Source organism: Hypomesus transpacificus, chromosome 11 (assembly GCF_021917145.1).
Source record: "Hypomesus transpacificus isolate Combined female chromosome 11, fHypTra1, whole genome shotgun sequence".
In the NCBI taxonomy this organism is placed as follows: domain Eukaryota; kingdom Metazoa; phylum Chordata; class Actinopteri; order Osmeriformes; family Osmeridae; genus Hypomesus; species Hypomesus transpacificus.
The window spans coordinates 9,167,685-9,189,544 of NC_061070.1; the positions used below are offsets into that span (position 1 = coordinate 9,167,685).

Below are 21,860 nucleotides of genomic sequence, written 5' to 3' on the forward strand. Positions count from 1 at the left end.
GCCGGGGAGGCGGATGCTGCAGGACACCGAGAGCGTCTGTGTCGCACCAACAATTTAAGTGCCAGGATCCCTGCTATATACCCCGCCCTATTAGGAAGGTGTGCCTTGACACGTGATGACGATTTGCTAGTGACGCACTAGGTGTCGCGTCCCCCTGCATGAACCAGCTCCGCTTGTTTGTGAATTGTAAGTGAAAATGGATACTAAACAAACAGAAGAGGGATAACCCCTGGATGGAGGGGCACGTTGAGGCTTATATTGGTTGTTGCATTAGAAATCTTTGTTACCTTGTAATAGAGTTTCACTAACTTTTAATGGAATACGGTTTGCAGTGATAAGTTGCATTTTTTAGCATTTTACTCATGCCCAACCTTACCTAAAGACAGGAAAATTGACAAACGCGAATTAAATAGCTGTTTAGAGAGAACTGTCATCAGCTACTCTCGTCTCACTAGATTTCAATTGGGATCATAAGTGTTCTTCACTGGCTCTGGCCCAGATCTCCAGTGTGCTGGCCTCGCTAGAGAGAAGTGAGGAACTTTCTTCATTGAGCTTGTCAGAACATATAAGAGGCCAGCAACTACTGGGCCAATCCTACCCAGTTGTTTCTCCTACCCCATAGGATATGACTGTAGTATCCATCCATCCATTCTGCATTCATTTGAATCAGAGGCCTTTGGGAAGACTAGCTGGCTTTCGTTGCTGCCAAGCACTAAAACACTTTGTACCACTACTGCTGACTTCAAGGTAATGTCTCCTTACAAACCTGATTGATCTTTAAGTTATTTGTCCTTAAGAAAAGGCTTGTACGTCTTGTAGCTTGCTAGCAGAGATATACCAAAAATGAGAGACTGTGTTATAAAATTATCACCTTTAATCAGTTCAAAAAGTTTCACAACAAATGTAACACTTAAGAGAGGGGGCAGTCCATTAGAGATTAGGTTTTTTTGATTTATACATTCTTTGCCGAATCAGAATTGTTTGCAATCAGTTTGGTATGTGGCTACAAGCCTGATTTTGTTGTTGTTGATTTGAAAGTGAAAATGCAAAAATACAAAATTAAATGTAAACCAAGTTTATTTTTTGTATTATATTTGCTCTAAAGGTAGTGTCTTGAAGCACTACTGCATGGTAAACAATGTAAATTAGTATAATTCAAAATCTCTAAAGCCATCTGAGTTAAAGTGGAGTAGTTAAAAATATGCAACCAACAGGAACCCATAAATATCTAGACCACTTCTTTAAACGTCCATTTTAATGAAGGCTCACAAATGAGCAACAATCCTCTTAGAGGAAAACAAAACGCTGATGTCGTCTACGCGACAGCACACACACACACTCACACGCACAAAAAGAAAAATATAATAATACAAAAAAACAAGTATGTTCCCATAGTATTAAAGATGCTATACAATTGGGATGATATGCACATAATCCGTTTCAGTTTACGCAGAAACGCCCTGCCCAGCAAAGCAATAGCTGTGGGCTTTCTTTTAGAATTGTATTTTAGTGAAGCAAAACTGAGGAGCAAAAGATGCCGACCTTGACATCTTACACACAAAGCAGAGTCTTGCAAACCTTCATTCATAATCCGTACAATTCACATTCTTCCAGACTGCAGCAGGGCAAAACACACACTTCTAGAACACTGCTTCCCGTCTGTCCACCAGTTTAAAACACCAGTTCTAGAAGCCTCTATGCAGATGACTTTTGACACGTACGCCTTTTTGCACAAAAAGTTGTATATTATATATACACAACTGTATATATTATATATATATATATATTAACAAATATATCAGGAGTTGGAAGGAGGAAAAACTCAAAAGTAGGGTGAGAAAACAAAACAAAAATGTAGTCGATATGCCCTCATCATGCAGCTCTTGGGATGTATGGGGGAGCGGGGGTAGACCAAACATTGGGTGAACAGTTTGGAAAGATATCACACACAATAGTCGCCATATAAAACATGTACTAAAAAGAGCCACAGGGTGATGCGGTATCCATTTACTGTACATATATTGAAATTGTTTTGGTCGACAAACACCCAATGGGGGATGCACACACTGGTGTGGAGGAAGGAGATTCCCACCTCGCTCCAGCCTCGCGTTTGGATTGGTTGTTCGGGTTTAAATCTGCGTTTGTTGTTTTGTTTGGATGACTGTACAGTTTGGTTGGGGTGATGCTCAGTCGCACATCTCCTCTGGGATTTCATGGGGGTTCAGGATGCCTGGAACTGACATCTGCAGCTTGTGTTTCTCCTCCTGCGCCTGACGTAGCGACGCCTCCCGCTCCTCCAGGAACAGGTCTGTGGTGTCCTCGCCAGCAAACTCCTGGATGGGAGCCAGCAATGGGCCGTCAAGTGCGTCGTGGACATAACACACGCAATGTCACAACAGCCTATTGATTTCCTTTAATATAACCCCATTGATTTAAACACCCTGCCCTACACTTCCAATGTTCTTGTATGGGATCGTTACCACACAAACCTACCATTCACCTTGCAATAACAACTACTGTTCTCAGAGAATACACAATAAGCTAACCCTCCCACAAACCAACACAATGCATCAATTCATGAGTACCACAACCCCAATGCACAAACAAGGTTTTCTAATATACAGCTAATACACCCGTTACATCCCTGTAACTGCAGTATGTGGGTTTGCAGCACTTCATACTTCATGTTCTCACCAATGGTAAGGTTATCAAGGATTTTTAAAAATCTCCAAGATACCAGCAGTGAATTTAAGTATTCTATTGGTTCTAACAGTCGGTAAAATCCCATTTAGAAAGATTATCATGGTGAGCTAAGGATTGTCCCACTTTAGGGGGCTGGTGGCCTATGGAGGGTCCCGTAGATAAAGTCAAACGAGACTCCTGACTGAGCTGAGGTATCCTCACCCACAGCTAACTCCAAACCCTTACCTTAATCTGTACTAGGAAGTCCCTCAGGTGCTCCTTGAAGGCAGGAATGTCCTGGTTTAAACTGAACAGCCCCGTCACAAACACCTTCACCTGGGCACTGCAGGAGGGGAGAGACAGAAGAGTTTGTACATTTAGTGCAAACTCGGGCAGTGAACCTTCACATCAACATGTGGGGAGGTTCGGGAAAAGCAAGAGGCAGACACTGCTGGGTATTTGAATTAGCTAGCACTAAATGTACGGTGGCGCACTGCCGCCTTGCCGCAACAAGATCCTGGGTTTGATCTTGGATTGGGGGCGTCGCCCGGGCCTTTGTGAGGGTGCATGTGAGGGCCAGAGACAGAGACTCACTCCTGTAGGTGTGGGAAGGCTGTTTTGAGCAGGTTGGCCACATACTCCTGGATGAAGCCCTGGTTGGTGACGGGGGTGGAGGGGTTGAGGGCTGTGCTGATCTTGCCCTCCTCCACCAGGTTGAACATGTAGGCCAGGATGGAGGCGTGCATCGTCAGGCCTGGAGGACAAGGGCACCACTTGCAAACTCAGACATTTATACTGCAGCATGTATCGTCAAAATGTACGTATAAAATAACGTAAAAAAAACACGACAGTACTTATTTATCTTCCTTATCAACCGTGGAAATGAAGCAACGCTCCTTGAAGAGGAGGCTGAGTTTCCTGGGCTGCAGAGGCGGGGAGGAGCCTACTCACCGGCGGTGTGTGAGGTGTCTGTGACCACAGAGAAGATGTGCTGGAGGATGTCGCAGAAGTAGGTCTGGTAGAAGCTCTGGGCCGCCGCCTCCTCCTGGGCCACGTTCTGGAGCAGCGTGTACAGGATCTGCAGACCTGGGAGGGAGAGGGGGATGAGAGCCACGGTGAATATCACATCCCATGCAAATAAAACTCCCCAAACGTGGCTTTTTATCAAGTTCAGAATCTCACCTGTGTCGGCCACGTTTCTCATGGTGTGTTTGAAGGCCCAGATGATGGAGTCCAACACCAGTTTGAACTGGGCAGGTGGAATGGCCAGGAATGCAGGGAAGCAGTGGGAGTTCACAGCTTGTAGAAGGTAGAAGAAGTGGGTCCTGTGCTCAGGGTACTCCTCAAAGTCCTGGGGAGACAGAGAGGGGTGGGCAGAACCTTAGTGGGATGAAGGTGAGACACCCTCAGATTACATTCAGCTACAGGATAAATCATGAGCAAAAAAGTTGTCTGTTCAGATTCTCCAACTCCCGCTTGCATGAGTTTGGAGGAGAAAGCTAACTTGACGATCCCACTTGCATGAGTTTGGAGGAGAAAGCTAACTTGACGATCCCTCCCTCCCAGCACTCACTTTGTTGATCATGTTGAGGGTGCACTCAAACACAGCGTCAAAGATCTGCGGGATCTCCCCGGTGATGTGGCCGCCCAGCTTGTTGACGATGGTCGCCATGGTGCTGAGGACCTCGGGCTCGCGGGCGGCGGGGACGTTGCGCTGGTAGTCGATGAGGACTGCGTCCAGCAGCGGAGGGACAAAGTTCTCTCCCACCTGGAACATGGGGATTAAAGGGGATCAGTGTGGGACCAGAACATTCCAACAGATAATTTAGGATGGGCTTGATCTCAGCCTTGGGAACGGCCATCGTCAAATCTGTGTCTTCATCAATAAAGTTTCCTTAAGTTGCCAGTTAGTATATTTGCCTAGATTTTGTATGTCGTTTTCTCAATCTTTCTCATGAGTGCACTACATGTTTTATAAATACACTAATCGAACAATCTTGATATCCCCTCTTGGGACTTGAGTACTCTGCTACCAGTTCCATGTCAGTATTTTAGTGTAGACTTCAGAGTTGCTTTGGAGGCTGGCAGCTTACTACAATAGAAAACTGTCTTACAGAATTTTCATATAACACACAGTTAGTGAAACCTGACACTCAACGAGCAAAACAGATCTCGACAACTATAAGCCCATTCTCAGTCTCACACTATTTGCAAAATGCTACACAGTGTTTTGCAAATCACCAAACACACCTTTCTACATTAGACACAGAAATATAAGATGGTCACTTAATTGCCTTTTCAAGACACTGCCTTGTAAAATGCCACACGTTAACAGATGGATCAAACACGGGCATCAGGTGTACAAGCACTAAAGGGCTTAATTGTAAACATCAGATGTAAGCACTATAAAAAGGCAACAGGTCAGTGTACCTGTCCTCATCAAAAATGGAAGGTAATGTTGCAGGAAGAGTGAGGATGAGAGGGGGACCCGGTGGAGGAAGAGTGGTAGGGAGAGGGAGAGGTGGACCTGGAGGCCGTGGAAGAATAGGGCCAAATTTACTGTATCTAATGAAATTCAAACCACATTGGTTGACTGTGGGGTATGTGAACTGTGGGGCAACATTGAGAGGCTGGACAGAGAGTTCAGCCCAACCTCAGCAGATATACTGTTGCAACAGTAATTTTAACATTTCGACAAGAGCACAGGTGAAAACTACTTTTCTCTACTGTCTACAGTACAGTACTTCTTTTGTACACATTCACTGCAGTCCATGATTGAAACAATGTACTGTATTTCATTTGCTAAATACTTTCATTTGTCTCCACAAATGTATTTGCTGTGTTTACAGTATGTAGCCTACTATACAGTATTCAATTTGAAATATTTTGTCATATTCTGCACAAAATGCAACCTTTACGTAGACAATGTGGAGAAATACAGTACATATTTTCATCAGTGTGCAGTACTGGTCTTGTGTGTTGTGTTTGGTCAACATATTCATGTACTTTTACGTACTCTACTGTAACAATATCTCTGACAAAATCAAGCAGGTTATATCATCAGAAAAGAGTAGTTACTGTAAAACTTTTTGAATTGTGCACAACAGTGTGTAACTGGTTCAAACAGTCTTATTTTATGAACCATGTGTGTGGCATACGGTGACAGAATAGGGTTTTTATACATAATTGTATAGTTTTGAACGTAGTTTCATTCAGCAAAAAGATGGGTTCTGATACTTGTGTGTCTGGTTGTGTGAATCGTGTGTTGTGTTAAGCAATCGGAAAAAAACCCAGTAAGGTTTCCATCTAAAAATAAAACAGGCTCATTTTTCCTATATCTGCAGACAAGTTGCTTTTCATTGATACCCACGGTGCTTTGCATTTCTAGAGGGGGCGTGTGTGTGTGTGTGGTAAAAATATACTCACATTGTGACAAATATTGTCACATCTGTGAACACTATCTCACCATTTGGGGATCATTTGATCGGCTAACCCAGCCTGAGATCAGTTTCAGCGTTTCTCGTTTCACAGTCCTCATACTTCTGATCAGGGGCTGCTTGGTGACCATCTCTCCTGCAGAACACAAGGGGGACACAAGGAACACACGGATGTCAAACCCGTCATATACACTCAGGCACATATACACTCAGTCACATATACGCTCAGGCACATATACACTCAGGCACATATACACTCAGGCACATATACACTCAGGCACATATACACTCAGGCACATATACACTCAGGCACATATACGCTCAGGCACATATACACTCAGGCACATATACACTCAGGCACATATACACTCAGTCACATATACGCTCAGGCACATATACACTCAGGCACATATACACTCAGGCACATATACACTCAGGCACATATACACTCAGGCACATATACACTCAGGCACATATACACTCAGTCACATATACGCTCAGGCACATATACACTCAGGCACATATACACTCAGGCACATATACACTCAGGCACATATACACTCAGGCACATATACACTCAGGCACATATACACTCAGGCACATATACACTCAGGCACATATACACTCAGGCACAGATACACTCAGGCACATATACACCACTATGACAATGCTCAGATGCATATTCTCATATGAAAGCAGACAAGCTGTAATGCAATAAACACACACCCCATTCACTGTCAGAAGCTACAAACGCACACAAAGTATTAAACTAGTCAAAAGTAGTCAAGAAGTCAGCCTGAATTCTGATTCTTATTATGAAAAAAAAAGTCCATACATTTTCCAACTCAATCAACACACACACAGACACACACCGTACGAAAGACTCATCGCCCGTCCTCTCTCCAAACACACATGCCGAGCTTCCGTCCCTCACCGTTGGTCTGGATGGCGGCTGAGATGTTCTCGCTCAGGCACTTGTAGACGTTGAGCATGTCCAGGTAGATGCGTCCCAGCTGGATGACAAAGGGGTGGCCCACCGCCTTGCAGGCGCGCACGTTGGTCTTCAGGATGCTGCCCAGCTGCTTCACTGTCTCCGCGTCCTTCAAGATGTCCACGTTCTGGGGGAGGAAGAGGTCGTTACGGATCCTCAAGGTCCCAAGATTGGAACATGAACCAGGTTCACAGGCTCTTTTGTGAAGAAAATACATTCACGAATCACGTTTAGTCCATTGAAAATTACAATGAGAGGAAAATATAGGGCAATGACTAGGACACACAATCTTCAAATCATTTCTTTCTGCCAATTCTTAAGATTACACACGTCAGAGTTCCTCCACTTCTCTGGCTATGCCTCGACTGAGACAGTGACACGTATCACTCATGTCACACATAGCACCCTAGGGCAACTCCTTCCAAAAGAATGTGGCATTTGGACGTATCCCTTCCTCCCTGTAGGTGGGCAGGTGTTTCTGGGGCTCACCTTGGTGGCCTGCTGGATGATGCTGTCCCACACCTGGTTGGGCAGCAGCATGTACTTCTCTATCAGGTGCTCCTGCACCGCCTGGTCCGTCTGGGCCCCGATCATGTAGCCCACCGCCTCGTAGAACGTGTGCACCTGAAAACACACATGGGAAACATACAGCATGGTGACTATCGTCGGTGTAGGGATAAAAGATGACGGTATTTGAAAAGGTTTAGGAGGTGTGTGTGTGTGTGTCCCCGATGAACTCTGAGTAGGCTTCAGCCCCAAGCGAACCTGTTGTGGCTGGAGGTCGCAGATGATGGTGTTGATGTTGTTGAGGATCTCGTCGATGAAGGGCATCACCTCGCCCACCTGCACCTGCACAAAGTGACGCCGGCACTTCTGGGCGATCTTGATGAAGGTGTCGCACGCCATGTCCTGCACACCGTCGTGGGTCTCTGCCAAGGGTAGGAGCACGGTGAGATGGAACATGCCCAACGGTGTCCACACGCGCGCACACACACACACACACACACACACACACACTCCCATTCAAATGACCCCTGCCACAGTTGTTTCCACAACAGTCTGAAAATCCCCAGCAGCACACACACACACACACACACACACACACACACACACACACACACACACACACACACACACACACACACACACACACACACAGACTTTAGAGTGTGACAGCTGTGCTGCGTCCAGTCACTGACCGTGCATGAACTCAAAGAGCTTGTTGACGACCGTCTTGAGGAACTTCCAGTGTGCGCGCAGGAAGCGAGGGTACTGGCCCACGATGTACATGATGTTGGAGGCGATGATGGCCTTGTTGTCCTTGCCCCGCTTCTGCTCGCACAGGCCCAGCAGGTCCTAGAACACACACATACACACCACAGTCAGACATTTGAATGCACCACGCACCACTTTTGCCAGGTATGGACCCTACACCAGTCTATTATTCTTAAAAACCCCTCAGACCTTTATAATTAAAATGAATCAAACGTGCCATTGTTTGCTGGGTTGTATATTTACACTGCAGCCATTTTTTGTGACCACACACATATCCATCCAGAGTGACTTTAAAGGCTAAGTTTCCCAGACATGGATTAAGTTAGACGACAAAAAAAATAGAGAGATCTTCATGGAATATTCCTCTCTGTTTAGGTGTAGTCTTAATTCCTGTCTGGGAAACCCCATAATGTCCATGATAGTGCAATTATTCCAGGGGACCTGTTTGACAGCCATGAAAACTACCACCACATGGGGGTGCTGTGCTACACAGTAACTATACACATACAGACACTATCCCTTCAAAGCTCATTTCAAAATGTTTCAATATATATTAGTATGTACAGGGCCGGCCCAAGGCATCAGCGAACTAAGCGGCTGCTTAGGGGCCCCCTTGGCCATCAGAAAGCCCCCAAGATCAAAGGTAACAGTTGAATGTCATTTTTTTAAATAAAAAGCGACGCCGAGGGGCCCCCAAATCAATTCTGCTTAAGGCCCCATTAAGGCTTGGGCCAGCCCTGAGTATGTGAGTCATTGAAATGATACGTCAACGAATGGATGAATGGAATCCGAGGGTGAACTATCAGATGTGTGCACCTTGATGACGGTGACCAGGAACCTCTTCTCGTCCTCCTCGTGCATGGCCCCGCTGATGGAGCCGATGGCCCAGCACAGCGTGTTCAGGTTCTTCCACGACCACTCGGTGCCGTTCACCTGGTTGTGCAGCTTCTCCGTCATGATGCGCTCCGTGTCGGCGTAGTCCAGATGGGTCAGGTACACTGCAGAGAGGGGGGGAGGATGAGAACTCACGAGTTGGTGTGTGTTTGTGAGAAAAAGAGCAAGAGAAAGTGTGTGTAACAAGAGGATTTAAATGAATATACACTCCGTTTAGTGTTACTGTGCTGTGGTGGACTATTTGTAGACTGTTGCGTCCCTATGGGTGATTAACTCCTAAAATTCAAATAGAACACATGCCCACACAAACCCCAACACACTTACCAAGTGTCTCCCTCATGTTTTTGTAGAGGTTGATAGAGTCTGTGTCCTTCATGAACTCCCGGACCACCTCCCCTTGGTCATTCTCCACCACTAACACCTCCTCCGGTTTGGCCATTCGACTCACCATGAGCAGGCGCACCTGGTGCAAGGGATAAACAGCTGTCAAGCCCAGCACACACATTCCACATATTGAACCACACACTCACACAGACACACTGACAGACCCCCCCCCCCCCCCCCCCCCCACACACACACACACACACACACTAGGGAATTTCACCCCACGCAAGCATAGTGACAATATTTTGCCTTCCTTCCAGCGAGCATCCAACAGGCTCCGGGCTTTAATATCCCGCTTGACGAGGAAGCTCTGCTTCGATGAATGGTGATAAACTTGCAGACGGGCGTTTCTCCATACCTTGGAGAGAACTGGGAGATAGAGCTGTCGCCGGGGGGGCACATCAAAGTGCTGGCTGCCGGAGAGCAGCGGGGAGGTGGAGGTGGAGAAGGGGCTCTCCCGGTACAGCTCGGCCGCCAGGTGGTTCCAGTACTCCAGGCAGATCTTGAAGATCTCTGTCTCCTCCACCTCCGACACCAGGAGCATGTAGTGGAGGGCCTGGAGGAAATGAGATAGGCATGAAGGCAGTGACGGGACTGAGGGCCAGTTAAGATATGTATACAGTATATACATCTCTGGAATGAGTTGAGGCAACACTGCAAAATGAACGGTTTCTCTGGTTTTACTATTTACATTGAATGAGTTTGAATTAAATGAAAATCTATGAAGCCTCGAATAAAGAAAAACAAGTTAATATTAGTTTTTTTTAAATAACACAGTAATAATGCTTTCACTTGATTGTTTTCACAACATCTAAGTATCTAAATGTTTTCAAGGGCTGTATATACACACACAGTATTTATACATACACGCACTTTCTATGGTCAAACTTATGTGACACCTGACCATCACACCTTTATGAGCTTATTGGACATCCCATTCCAAAACCATGGGCATTTAAAAGTATTATTATTTAATTTTTTTACAGGTGGGTGTCCTGTCTGTGTATGACAAAATGTTTGTTTTGCACTGTGACAGAGACGATATTTAATGATCTGCAAGCTAGGTCTAATAACCCAACATCAGTCCCAACCTCCCTAATAACTGTTGCATATTGGAAAGCTTTCCCCAAAAGCCAAAGCAGTTTCAAACAAAGTGGGAACCAACCATATTAATGCCCATGATTTTGGCATGAGAGACTTGACAAGCAGGTGTCTTTGTACGGAGTGACGTCCACATACTATTGGCATAGTGTATACTGTCTGTAACAAAGTAGCCACCTTAAGACTTTGCAGCTACTGTATTTAGGCCGAAACAAAGAACAAAAAGTGTTTTTTCCAGATGATTAGGGGCCTTTGACTTGAGAAGTGAAACCGTCCATGGGTCTTCCTCCATTCCCCCCGGCTCTCCCTGACGCCTCACCTCCATGAGGGTCTCCCGCAGGTTCAGCCTCTTCTCGATGAGCTGGCCGTGCTCCTTGAGGAAGGTGCAGAGGAACAGGCTGAGGTTCTGGATGAAGTTCTGCTCATCGTCCTTGCCGTTGGAGTACGCCAAGCGGATATTGGTGTTCAACGGGAGCATCTGGAGGAGGGTACATGGGGGGGGGGGGGGGGGGGGGGGGGGTGCGATGAGAAGGAGCACACATACCCACCCATGCACATACACACACAAACACAACTTAAGAGGTGTCGGTCGGGTGTGTAAGTCAACGACAAGTCAATACTTATGTGTGTGAGTGTATAACTTGTTGGAGTTCAACCATAAAATGTGAGACATCATTTCTCCTGGTTAACTGTGTGTATCTGTGTGTCTGTGTGTGTGTGTGTGTGTGTGAGTCCAGGCCCACCTGTTTGAGCTGACACATGGTGAGGGTGAAGAGGGTAACAAACTGCTCCTCGTACTGGCTGACGCTCACGCCGGCAATCTCAGTCAGGCACTTGAGTGTCACATTGCGGAACATGGGCACGTTCAAGAACTGGAGAGGACACACAGAAGTCAATGATGTCCACAGTAAGGGTGAGAATAATAATGGATGGTTGTATTACGGACAAGATCCCTGTCCATATCATACTCGGCTCCCAAGCTCTTGACAAACGGCATTTTATGCAGTAATGACCACTGAGATAGGCTCTCAATGTTTTAGCACTTCTAATTTCGAGTGCATGCCAGTCTAGATCTTTAATTAAGTGTGTTGGGGTTTACCTTATACACAAGTGTGCTGATGAGCTTGGTTTCAAATATGTAACCTAGAGGAATCCAGTTGAGAAACCGTAGGAGGGTCTCCAGTGTGGCGTGGACCAGTGGTGCGTTCTGGGAATTTTCCTGGAAGCAATCGGATTTAAGACAGTTAATAGACATTTGACAGTGTAAATTAAGAAATGTGTTAATCGTCTTGTCATGTTTACTGGGGAAGTGGGGGTCTGGGATGGGGATAACGTACCATAACAAACTGGCACAGCTGGAATATCTGGGAGAATTCGTTGCACATGCTAAGTGGAGAGGAAGGTATAGTTTAGAGACGGGGCACGGTTGTGCTTCATGAAGCCCATTCATAGCTTTGGGGCTTTAGGAGGTGTTCTTTGACGAGCTCACCTGTCCTTGAGATGCTTGGCCTTGACCTGGGTCATCTGCCCGCTGGAGAAGTCAAACACCTCCTCGCTGAGCAGCTTGAGGATGATCATGTTGTTCTGGCAGAGGCTCTCGCTGGTGCGGCTGGCCCCCACGATGTCGCTGATGAAGGTGGGCCAGTGTTTAGGCCACTCCTGTTTCAATATCTGGGAACGGGGGAGAAATGGGACGCATATGCACAGATAACCATGTTAGAGCGGTATGTTTATAAACACACGTACTGTACGTGTGCAGGCCTGTGTCCAGACCAGACTGGGTTTACGTCAGGACTTTCCTCAGAAATGAGGCTGTGACTCATTCTCAACAGGACTAAGGCAAAGGCATTCATACAACTATATTCCATCAGCCAGACCGTGAAACACACACGCACACTGTCATGCACACATACACTTACTCACGCACACATACCCTCGCTCACACACACATACACTCACTCAAATACTCTTCACACACATCTAGACCACTCTTCCCCTAAGTTGTCAGGAAGAACAACACACTGACTCAATGACTCCCAATTCAGTCTAGAGAAAACAACATTATATCATACCAATGCATGCATATATGCAGACACACATCTTACCTGAACAAGAATCATGTTCAGCTTTCCAATGTATACTTTCTCTTTCTGGAAGAAAAGAAATACACCGAAAAAACAGTTTAACATACAGTAATCCTTAATACCAATGTCACATGGTGCTGATGACGCTTGCATAATACATGGACCTAACTTATTCACTTACAGTGAGAACCAAAGTACCAAAGAGGAGTCGGTTTATGTTTGAATGCTGGCTGTATCAAAATCAATTCTAAACATTTCCACAAATAGGCCAATGTTGCCAAACCCCACTATCCTAAATGGACTCACCTCAACATTCGTGGCGTCCGATGATGTCTTGATTATAAGACCAACAACATACTTTTTGATCCCTGCAAGCAAGCAGAACCAACAGGAATGGATTGTGAGAGTTTGTCGTGCTGCGGGATTCTAAACAACATCTTTCAGACTCTGCCAGAGTCGGCTTGCTCTCATGCATCTCTGTACTGCAGCTGTTCAACTACCTGATTTGACTTAAACTGGAGGGCTGCTGAATGTGAACGATGAAAGAAAAAACACAAAAGAAGTGTCCTTAATAGAGGTACAACTCCTGTTTGGCCAGTTTGTCAGCATATGGATCAGTATTGTAAGCAGATGTAACTTCCACTGAGATATTTCAATTGTTGTTGACTGCAGCACAGCCCAGACAGAAATATCTCTGTGCTAGTTACATTTGGCCGTATGCATCCATTTGTTTCCAAACACACATTTCACAGCTCTATGTTGACTGAACATGGAGAGCACATATAGCAATCTCTCAACAGTGCTTTCTACTATACTTCTCTGTAAATGTATGTGTGGTTGGGTTGTAGTGGACAGACCCGGAAGCAAGGCGCAATTCTGACACAAGGGGGAAAAGACATACTTGCCAGTCGCCCTGCACTGGGTTTGCCACTTGAACAAAAGTCAGGCATCTACGGTCAGAAGTGAGGAAGTCTTAGGTCAACGAGAAAAAGAAAATTTGAGAATAATTGGTTGGGTAAAAAAAAAAAAATTACAAAAAAATGAAAAAAATCTAGAGAATCATTTAAATTACTAAAATTGTGATTACCGCCAATTCTACTTCCATTGATCAGATATTTGGCTAATAGATTCATGTATTTTGACGTTTTATGATTAAAAGCAGCAAATAAACTTAAGATTGTATTTGATCCTTTTTGTTCCTTCTCTTCCATTGTGTCAGTAACTAAATCTCCTTTTGTCAATACATTGTTCTGTGAGTATAAATGTGGACCAGCAGGTGGGAGCAAAGAGCAGAGTGGTCAGTAAAGGGGGGGAAAGACAGCGGACAGCCTGCAAACGGTTGTTTTTCTCAGATGCATTTTGCTCACTTTCCATCGGAGATCCATTAACCAAAAACACTCAAGGAAATAAATAATAAAAACAAAATCATTGACCTCTAAAAACAATGTAATTCTATTTTTTATCTGATCGACATGATCAAAATACTATTCCCATGTGGTTAACAGGCTGGGTGGACCATGCAGAAGTAGGAGTGGAAGACACAGAATCACATACTCATCTTCTGTAAACAATGCAGAAAATAATCAATACTCTTAATCAACCAAGATTAACAGTTTGTGCTTGCTTATCTGGCCTTTTTCCTTGAATACTGTTTACAAAGGTAAACAGGGCAGGCAGACGAAAACAGCCAGTTCTAAAGCAGTAGCTAGAGTTTTTTTGTTGTTGGTTTTTATGCCTGTCTTTCTGCCAGAACACAGACTCCAGCCTTAATACAGTGGTCTACACAATGCAGCCAAGCAGGGAAAGAAAAAAAAACGACATGCTTTGTGGGAATACAACTTGGCAACAGGACGTCGGGAGAGCACGCCAGATTTAGAGAGCCAGACTGTCCTTGCCACACTAAGCGTCTAGATTGTCAAACACAATAGGGGAGCCTGAGCATGTATGGACAGCCTCTGTCAGACAAGGCAACGGAGATGATGGTTACCATTAGATATAACGCTAGTGTTTGCTACCCTGTTTTAAGTCAGGAGTGTGGTGGATGTGAGTAAGGAGCGGAGCTAAGAAGGGAGAAGAGAGCATACAGGTGGTGTCATTCCAACTTACCTTCACACTGATTTCTAGGTAGAATCTTCCATCTTGTTTTGATAACCGTCTCCAGAATCTGCAGAGCATAGTACTGGAATATGTAAAAAGAGAACAACGTTAGTGATGGATGTCGATACATGAAAAGTGAACATCAACAACAAGCTGTCAACAAAACAAAAATGCCCTTTTAGAAATACAATTTTAAAAAAATTGCTCTGAATTGTGCCTGCCTGTCACAGTATATAATACTTGAATTGGACCTTTTCATGCAGATGTTTTGTATGCAAACACTCAGTTGGATATTCATTTGGTTTCTAGACGCCAACATTAGGCTGAAACCCTGTAGAAGTCCTGCTGTTTCTCCCAGCATCACACCAGACAGTGAAAGACAGTGGAGAAGTGTCAAGGCAAGCCTGTAGGGTTTCACCATTTAAAGGCTACTCCAAGTCTACTGGCCTGAAATGAATAGATACATTTTATTGAACCCAATAGTGAAAATTGGGCCATTACGGATTACGGTGAATAATTAAATTGGACTATATGTTTGACCTCGAATACAAAGACTTGTGTATGCGCGTGCAACACCTTTCACCAGGTGCTGGACAATAGTAAAATGAAGAGGACGTCCTCAAACTGGAACAATGGCCCTAGTCGTAATTGTTTTGCAACGACTCGGCTTATGTTTCAGGCATACTTTGCAAAAAATGATGATGAGAGTATTTTTCAGAGTGCGAGTAATGGTCCTAAACAACTACACCCCATCAAAACCCCACCCACAAAAAGTTCTGTTTTCACCTTGAACTGGTGTGTCTTATAAGGAACAGCAAGACCAACCACAGGTATAAACGTTTTGGGTCCTATAGCCATCCCTAGGTTTTATCAACTCAAGCAAGAAGAAAAAGAACATGTTTTACAAGTTAGTTTAATTGTTATTGATCTAATGTTATTTGGATCAACAGTGTTTCAACTGTAGGGATCATCAACAGGTCCAAAATAACAAATGAGATGCATTAGAAAGTGCATGTGTCAAAAGGCAGGGGAGAGTAGGGGTAGGGGGTTGGTAATGTGCAGACAATGGTTTGGGATGGGGATGAGGTATTAAAGGTGAACTACCCTGACTGAGTAATTGAACTACACACCAATAACAGCCATCATCCAACTGTTATCAAACCCTTTGGGAACCTTTTTTGTTGCACCTTTAATTCCCACATAGGACACAGAAAGAACACAAAGAAGGCCAAAGGAGGAAAGAAAGTGACACTGCAAGACCTTGCAACTCTGTCATCATAGCTGCTACCAGCACCTAATTGCAAGGTCTTGAGGATGGCGAAGAGATCAGGTCAGAGTGGAAGAAAGGGGAAGAGACGATAAGATAGGGAAGGAGCCATGATCCCTACAGGTGAAATTACTGGCATCCGTCACCACTACACCTCGCTACAATGGAGCCTACTGACTGCAGTCTGCACCCTGTCCAATGAAATAGATGCAATAGAAACGGATGAACAGAATTCAGTCAAAGGGAATCAAAAGGGTAGACCTTGTGGAGGCCTGCCGTCAAAGCCTAGCTGTGTCAAGGTGCACAGGATGACACACCCCTTTTCTTCCTATTACAAGCAATCAACATAATGGAACATTGTGATTAATATCAAATAGTCACAACTTGAATTAATTCAATTTCTTCACAAATAAAATTAAGTAAAATAATCAATTACGAGAGCCCAATGTTCACAAGTGCTTCTTTAAGTTATGCACTGTTTATTTATTTATTTATGGTTTTTCAGCAAATGAAATAGGTGAATACAGAATTTAGACAAATTCAAGAGGTGTTTACCTTTTCTGTTTCCTTTCTTTTCCTCTAATGCCCTCATTGTGGCAAGTTACGAATTTGAAACTACAAATACTGTTGATAGATCAACCCAGACATTAGTAATGAATGTCAGTGTTAAGAGCAATCTTACAGGCAAGCCAAAAGGAACAAGGCAAACGCTACCAGCACTTTGAGGAAGTCTTGGAATGCATTGCACTTTTCTAGATCAAAGTACATACAGACATACGAGCATCAAAATACTGGATAAGATTCCTTCTATCAATGTTCTATATGTGTCGTAGTTAAAAAAAAAAAACTGGACACCATCCTGAGATGGCTACGTTCACTTGGCTCATGGTATTCAGCACCAGCAGACTAGCTAGGGCTGGGGGAGCGCACCATGGGCAGCATACTTAGATTGAGGAAGGCTCAAGACTTTTCAGCTGAAAGGTATTCAGGGAACAAGGAAGTCTTAAGGGCTGGGAGCAGGCCTAAATCACTGTGGATCCATTTGGAAGTCTATGGTGGCCACTTGGCACCTAGCCACAGTAGAACTGAAACAGATTATATAGGTTTAAGAAAAATGGTAAGTGTTCCATCTTCCAATTTAATTGGCTTGATGTTGTTTTTATTACCATATTGATTATTCCTATATAATAAATGTTTGTAGATAAGGGATTCATAAAGGAGGCTATTTGGCATACAATGAACATCAACCAGCAGCTGAATTCTAAGTTGCAAGTCACCATCCCTCTACTATATGAAATTAAATCCTGTCGTTAGTTACTGGGAAAACTGACAGGGCTCAACAGGCAGATCCACATCATGGTGTGTATGACTGTTTGAGCTCATTGTGGCTGATAAACAAAGATTCATAGGAGCTCTTCCTCAAAGTACAGAGATGTGATTTCCTTCAGCAGTGTGTCCAGGATCTGGCTTACTTTGGTGTTCATGTTCTGGGAGAACTCCAGTATGGTGTCCACTCTCGTCCACGCATCAGGATGCTCTTTCAAATGAGTCAGAACCTCTTGTGCCATTCTTTGCTGTAATGTAAGAGATTGCATGACATAAGATTAAAAGTGTACTGCATTCCTCTACTAGACCAACAAAAAAACACTTAACACAGCAAATGCATTAATAGTCAAATGCGTTTTTCCAAGTGTTGGGATTTACTGGATTCTCACCAAAGTACATATTTTCAAATTGTGTAAAAAAAAAAAAATGTTTTCATGCCAACCCTTCCAAAAACGGTGGTTGAAATTCTTGTGAAAAGAAGGCATTTCATGGACATCATTCTGTGCATAATACGTAACCACTTCAGACAGCACTTTACACCAGGCTTACTTTCTCATATTTTCTATGTGATGTGCTTGCAAGGAAACAACTTCAAATATGCAACCTCCATTTGCCTCAACTCTTTAAACATGATGCTTTCCATCTACAGTTACCAAAGATGCCAACACTTACCTGTGGTCCCACACCATGATACAGACAGTTAACTACATTATCCAGTAAGTTGATATCCAGTTTCTGGTTGAAGTCCAGCAGCTGTTGTGCTGCATGGTCTGCTAACATTGTCATAATTGCTGGCATAGAGATCTGCAACAACAAGGAGGTGGAGTTGAGAGGGCACACAAAACATTTGACAGGCAGTCATGTGAATTGAGCATTTGAATTCAATTCAAGATTCCTACACATCAATGTGGGAAAAACAAAGGAGCTGATCAACTATGGCAACCACTTGCCAATGTCTAAATCACTCTCTCTGACCAACCAAACAGTGGAGGTGGTGGAGCAGTCAAAATACCAAGGGAGTTGGGAAACAAATTGACAAACTGCTACGGCAGTCTACAAACTGGCCAGTATTATAAACACAACCAGCAAAATAACTGGTTGACCAAGAGTACATTTGAGTGGTCTGTTACACAAAGCCACCAAATGAGAAGGGACTGGTTGTTGTTGTTGGCAACCCTTCCCCTGATCAACTTCCTCGGTTAGAGAAGCTTCCCTCTGATTGATATTTCAGAATACCTATCATCAACAAAACGTATTCAAACACAAACTTGTTTCTTGAGCTGTTGGACTACTAAACACAAAGTAAACTGTGAAAAAGACAGGTTAGTCGCGAGTTAATGAATATTTAACCTTTAAGGTTTTAGCTATTAGGTAGAATAAATGTAGAATACATTTTGTAAATTAGGAATGTTTTTGTATATGATCTTTTTCATTGGAAGGTGATGCCAAAGAAAAAGGTCCATTCTGGATGGACAATAAAGTTGTATTCTATTCTATTCTATTAACAAGTTAACTTAAATCAAAGACTGGCTCATAAATAAAGGGCTAAATTGTTCAAATAAGCTGTGTTTTTGGCTATTAGTTACGTTGCTCTAGTTATGTAATACTATGTCTTACATAAATTGTGTCTGCTGAACACATACCACGTGGTAAAGAAACTTTAACGACGTCACTTTGTTTACATCTGAAACTGACAAGACTAGACTTCTGTCGCTGAACACATCTCTGCATCAAATACTAACAAGAATGAACTTCAACTTAGCAGCAAGAACCATATAACTCTTTGCTAACGGTATATTTGGATTTCGTTGCAAGCTACAGTACAGACAATGGTTTTAATTATTTCCATAACAGGTGGGTGGTAACATTGTCACACATTCACAAGGCATTTCTTTAAGTATTTTTGTAAATGTTAGCTAGCAACAAACAAACAAACAGGGCCAACAACATTTTAATATAGGGTGCCTGTCATTTGACTGGCTGGTTAGCTTCCTGAATGGGCCCACGAACCCTAGCTAGTGTACAGTACCCCGCTATGTAGCACTACTAGTACAGTACATACCGGACATTTCTGTCACACGTTTCACTGCACATCTAACTAGACCTAGTCTAACTAACTAGAGCTACCAATTAAGCATGATCTTCAAGTTGGCGGCGTTAAACAGTTGGCTACTTTAACTGCAGTGAATACCATCTGTGGTTTGCTCACTTGCTGAATAGTTCATTAGTTGACGAGGTTCAGTGTGATCTGTGGTCGCTAGCTAGCTAACCTGCATGCTTGCTACTATGACCACACTAGCTCCCGGTTGCATCCTCTTTCCAGTCGTTCCTTGCGAATCGCTCGTGTTTATCAACTGAAAAGATCAAACTGTTGCAAGCTAGGTGACATTTGCACAATTGAAAACGATGTCACGTGTAATTCTTTAATACATGTTTAATTCATAGGTATAAAGTTATCTATAGACGCTCACTGACTACTCATCAAGCGCACGCGCAACACCTATGTGGTGGCGGCTGTTGAAGTGGGAGAGGCAATGACACACTCAGCATGATAGCTACCCAGCTCCTTGAACTGCAGCGCCTTTCGACCATCATCACATTCACCAGTCCAGAGTTTGGTCACACATCACTGTCACTGTTTACAATACTGGCGTGCCATACTGAAATATGGCTACTTACCTACAGCAACGTTTAGGCACTGTTGCCCTCCTTAGAATGGTTAATTCCAAAGTGAGTCCAAAAAGACTTAATCTTGACTTCTCAACTACTAAAGCTGTCTAATGCAAACCCATATCAAATGTTGGCGTTTAAGCAAGTATCAAGATAACCTAGAAAATAACTACTTTTACAATCCAGTTACCTACCAAAAACTCCACGCCTCTGTTGGAAAGAAGAGTGCCTTTTCTGCCTGTGAATCTTATGTTATCAGGCTATATTTTGTATCACTGTCACTTAGCAAAAAAGAAACAGTCTAGTTCTGCAACGCTGGCTAGCTCCAATTCCAGAATGGGTATTGATGGCTGGCTGATAAGGACCACTGATGTGGATTCCAAAAACTATTATCACGGCACGCTAAGTAATATGTCACTCCGATTCATGTTACAAAATAAAATAAACCTTGATTCACAAATAATTTCTTTACTTGAATAATTTTGCACCGGGGCGTTATGAGAGATGGTGTGCCTGCGCCTCTTCTCCTCTCTCAAGCAACTAACTCGTAACCGGTTGAAACCGGTTCAGACTGGGAGATTCCATCTCGGTTTAGTTTTCAGCCGATGGCGCCGCGGAAAGTTTGTACTGACGTTACGCCCACGTTATACTCTGATTGGTGATAAGCGTATTACGATGTTTCTTTACAACATGTTATTGGACATTTTAGCTGTCCATTTACTTCAATTCACTCAGGCACCCACGCGCTCACTCCACCCGTGGTCAGAAAAAGAGGGCGGATTTCGTGCAGAATGGACTTCTCGATGCATCTACGAAGAGTGGTAACTGGCAAATGGACTTGACAATTCGTACTCATGTTAAAACCAACTATTAGCAAGTCTCCAACTGTTCAACAGTTGGTTTTATGTCCATTGCGTTGGCCATGATAAAGCGATTTAGGTCCACAATTGTAGTTTGAATGTTACTCAGATACTGTTTGTTGCGAACAACTCACCCTTATATTTAAAGGCATGTCATTTGATTCAGTGCAATGTACATGTTTTATGTCTATATCGATTACTGAAGGATAAAAGACACTTTCACCATTCGCTTGGCTGTTGCTTGTAAGCTGGTAATTTTCCACCAGCCACGGGTGGGAGTGGTTACATGGTTCGTCAATGGCACGAGGTTAAACAACGACCCGAAGAAAACGTACTTGCATATAATGTGGACGACGTAGCCATTAAATGTTAACAACATATTCAGAAATAAATGAACTTTTGTGAAATTGCTCTAATAAATTGCAAATATATAATATTGCAGCTGCTTGAGGCCGGAGATGCGAAGATGACATCGTTTTTTTTCACAAACCACGTGACTCAGCGCGCCACTTGATGGAAAAATACTGGATTTAGTGCGAGTCTATGGACAAGCCAGCTAGTAAAGTCATCTAGGAAGGGTTTCGAAGGACGCCCTATACTTTACCCAGCAACATAATATCACTGATCACTCATTTTCAGATGTTTTTTTATTTATTTATTCTGTCATTGCAAGGTTGTATGATGTGCTGTTAATCTAAAATAACATTGTGTCTAAACAGGTAAGTAATGTGCTGACCATGTATTTTAATGTTTGTGTGCTTCAGCCTGTTTTAAATGAGGTTCAGTTACCAA

The 21,860-nt window shown here is 43.6% G+C and overlaps 1 protein-coding gene across 7 annotated transcripts; it reads right to left on the reverse strand.

The window, feature by feature from the left end:
• Positions 1–864: 864 nt before the first annotated feature.
• Positions 865–20,783, reverse strand: xpo1b (exportin 1 (CRM1 homolog, yeast) b). Of its 7 annotated transcripts, XM_047028746.1 has the most exons (26): positions 20,403–20,782; positions 18,211–18,342; positions 17,685–17,786; positions 14,955–15,027; positions 13,750–13,798; positions 13,155–13,216; positions 12,870–12,914; positions 12,254–12,435; positions 12,102–12,150; positions 11,864–11,983; positions 11,508–11,636; positions 11,084–11,242; positions 10,022–10,219; positions 9,604–9,742; positions 9,202–9,383; positions 8,310–8,466; positions 7,876–8,039; positions 7,600–7,734; positions 7,054–7,237; positions 6,149–6,255; positions 4,256–4,450; positions 3,865–4,033; positions 3,634–3,768; positions 3,277–3,436; positions 2,929–3,025; positions 865–2,333 (listed from the first exon to the last, which is right to left on the reverse strand). In XM_047028746.1, the coding sequence occupies exons 4-26, from the start codon at positions 15,021–15,023 to the stop codon at positions 2,187–2,189; spliced, it is 3,033 nt and encodes a 1,010-aa protein (XP_046884702.1). In that variant the 5' UTR covers positions 15,024–15,027; positions 17,685–17,786; positions 18,211–18,342; positions 20,403–20,782; the 3' UTR covers positions 865–2,186. The 7 variants fall into 7 exon arrangements, with proteins under 7 accessions (XP_046884702.1, XP_046884698.1, XP_046884699.1 ...); XM_047028742.1 differs by lacking the exon at positions 13,750–13,798 and having other exon boundaries at positions 20,403–20,783; XM_047028743.1 differs by lacking the exon at positions 13,750–13,798 and having other exon boundaries at positions 20,681–20,782.
• Between the last annotated feature and the right edge of the window lie 1,077 nt (positions 20,784–21,860).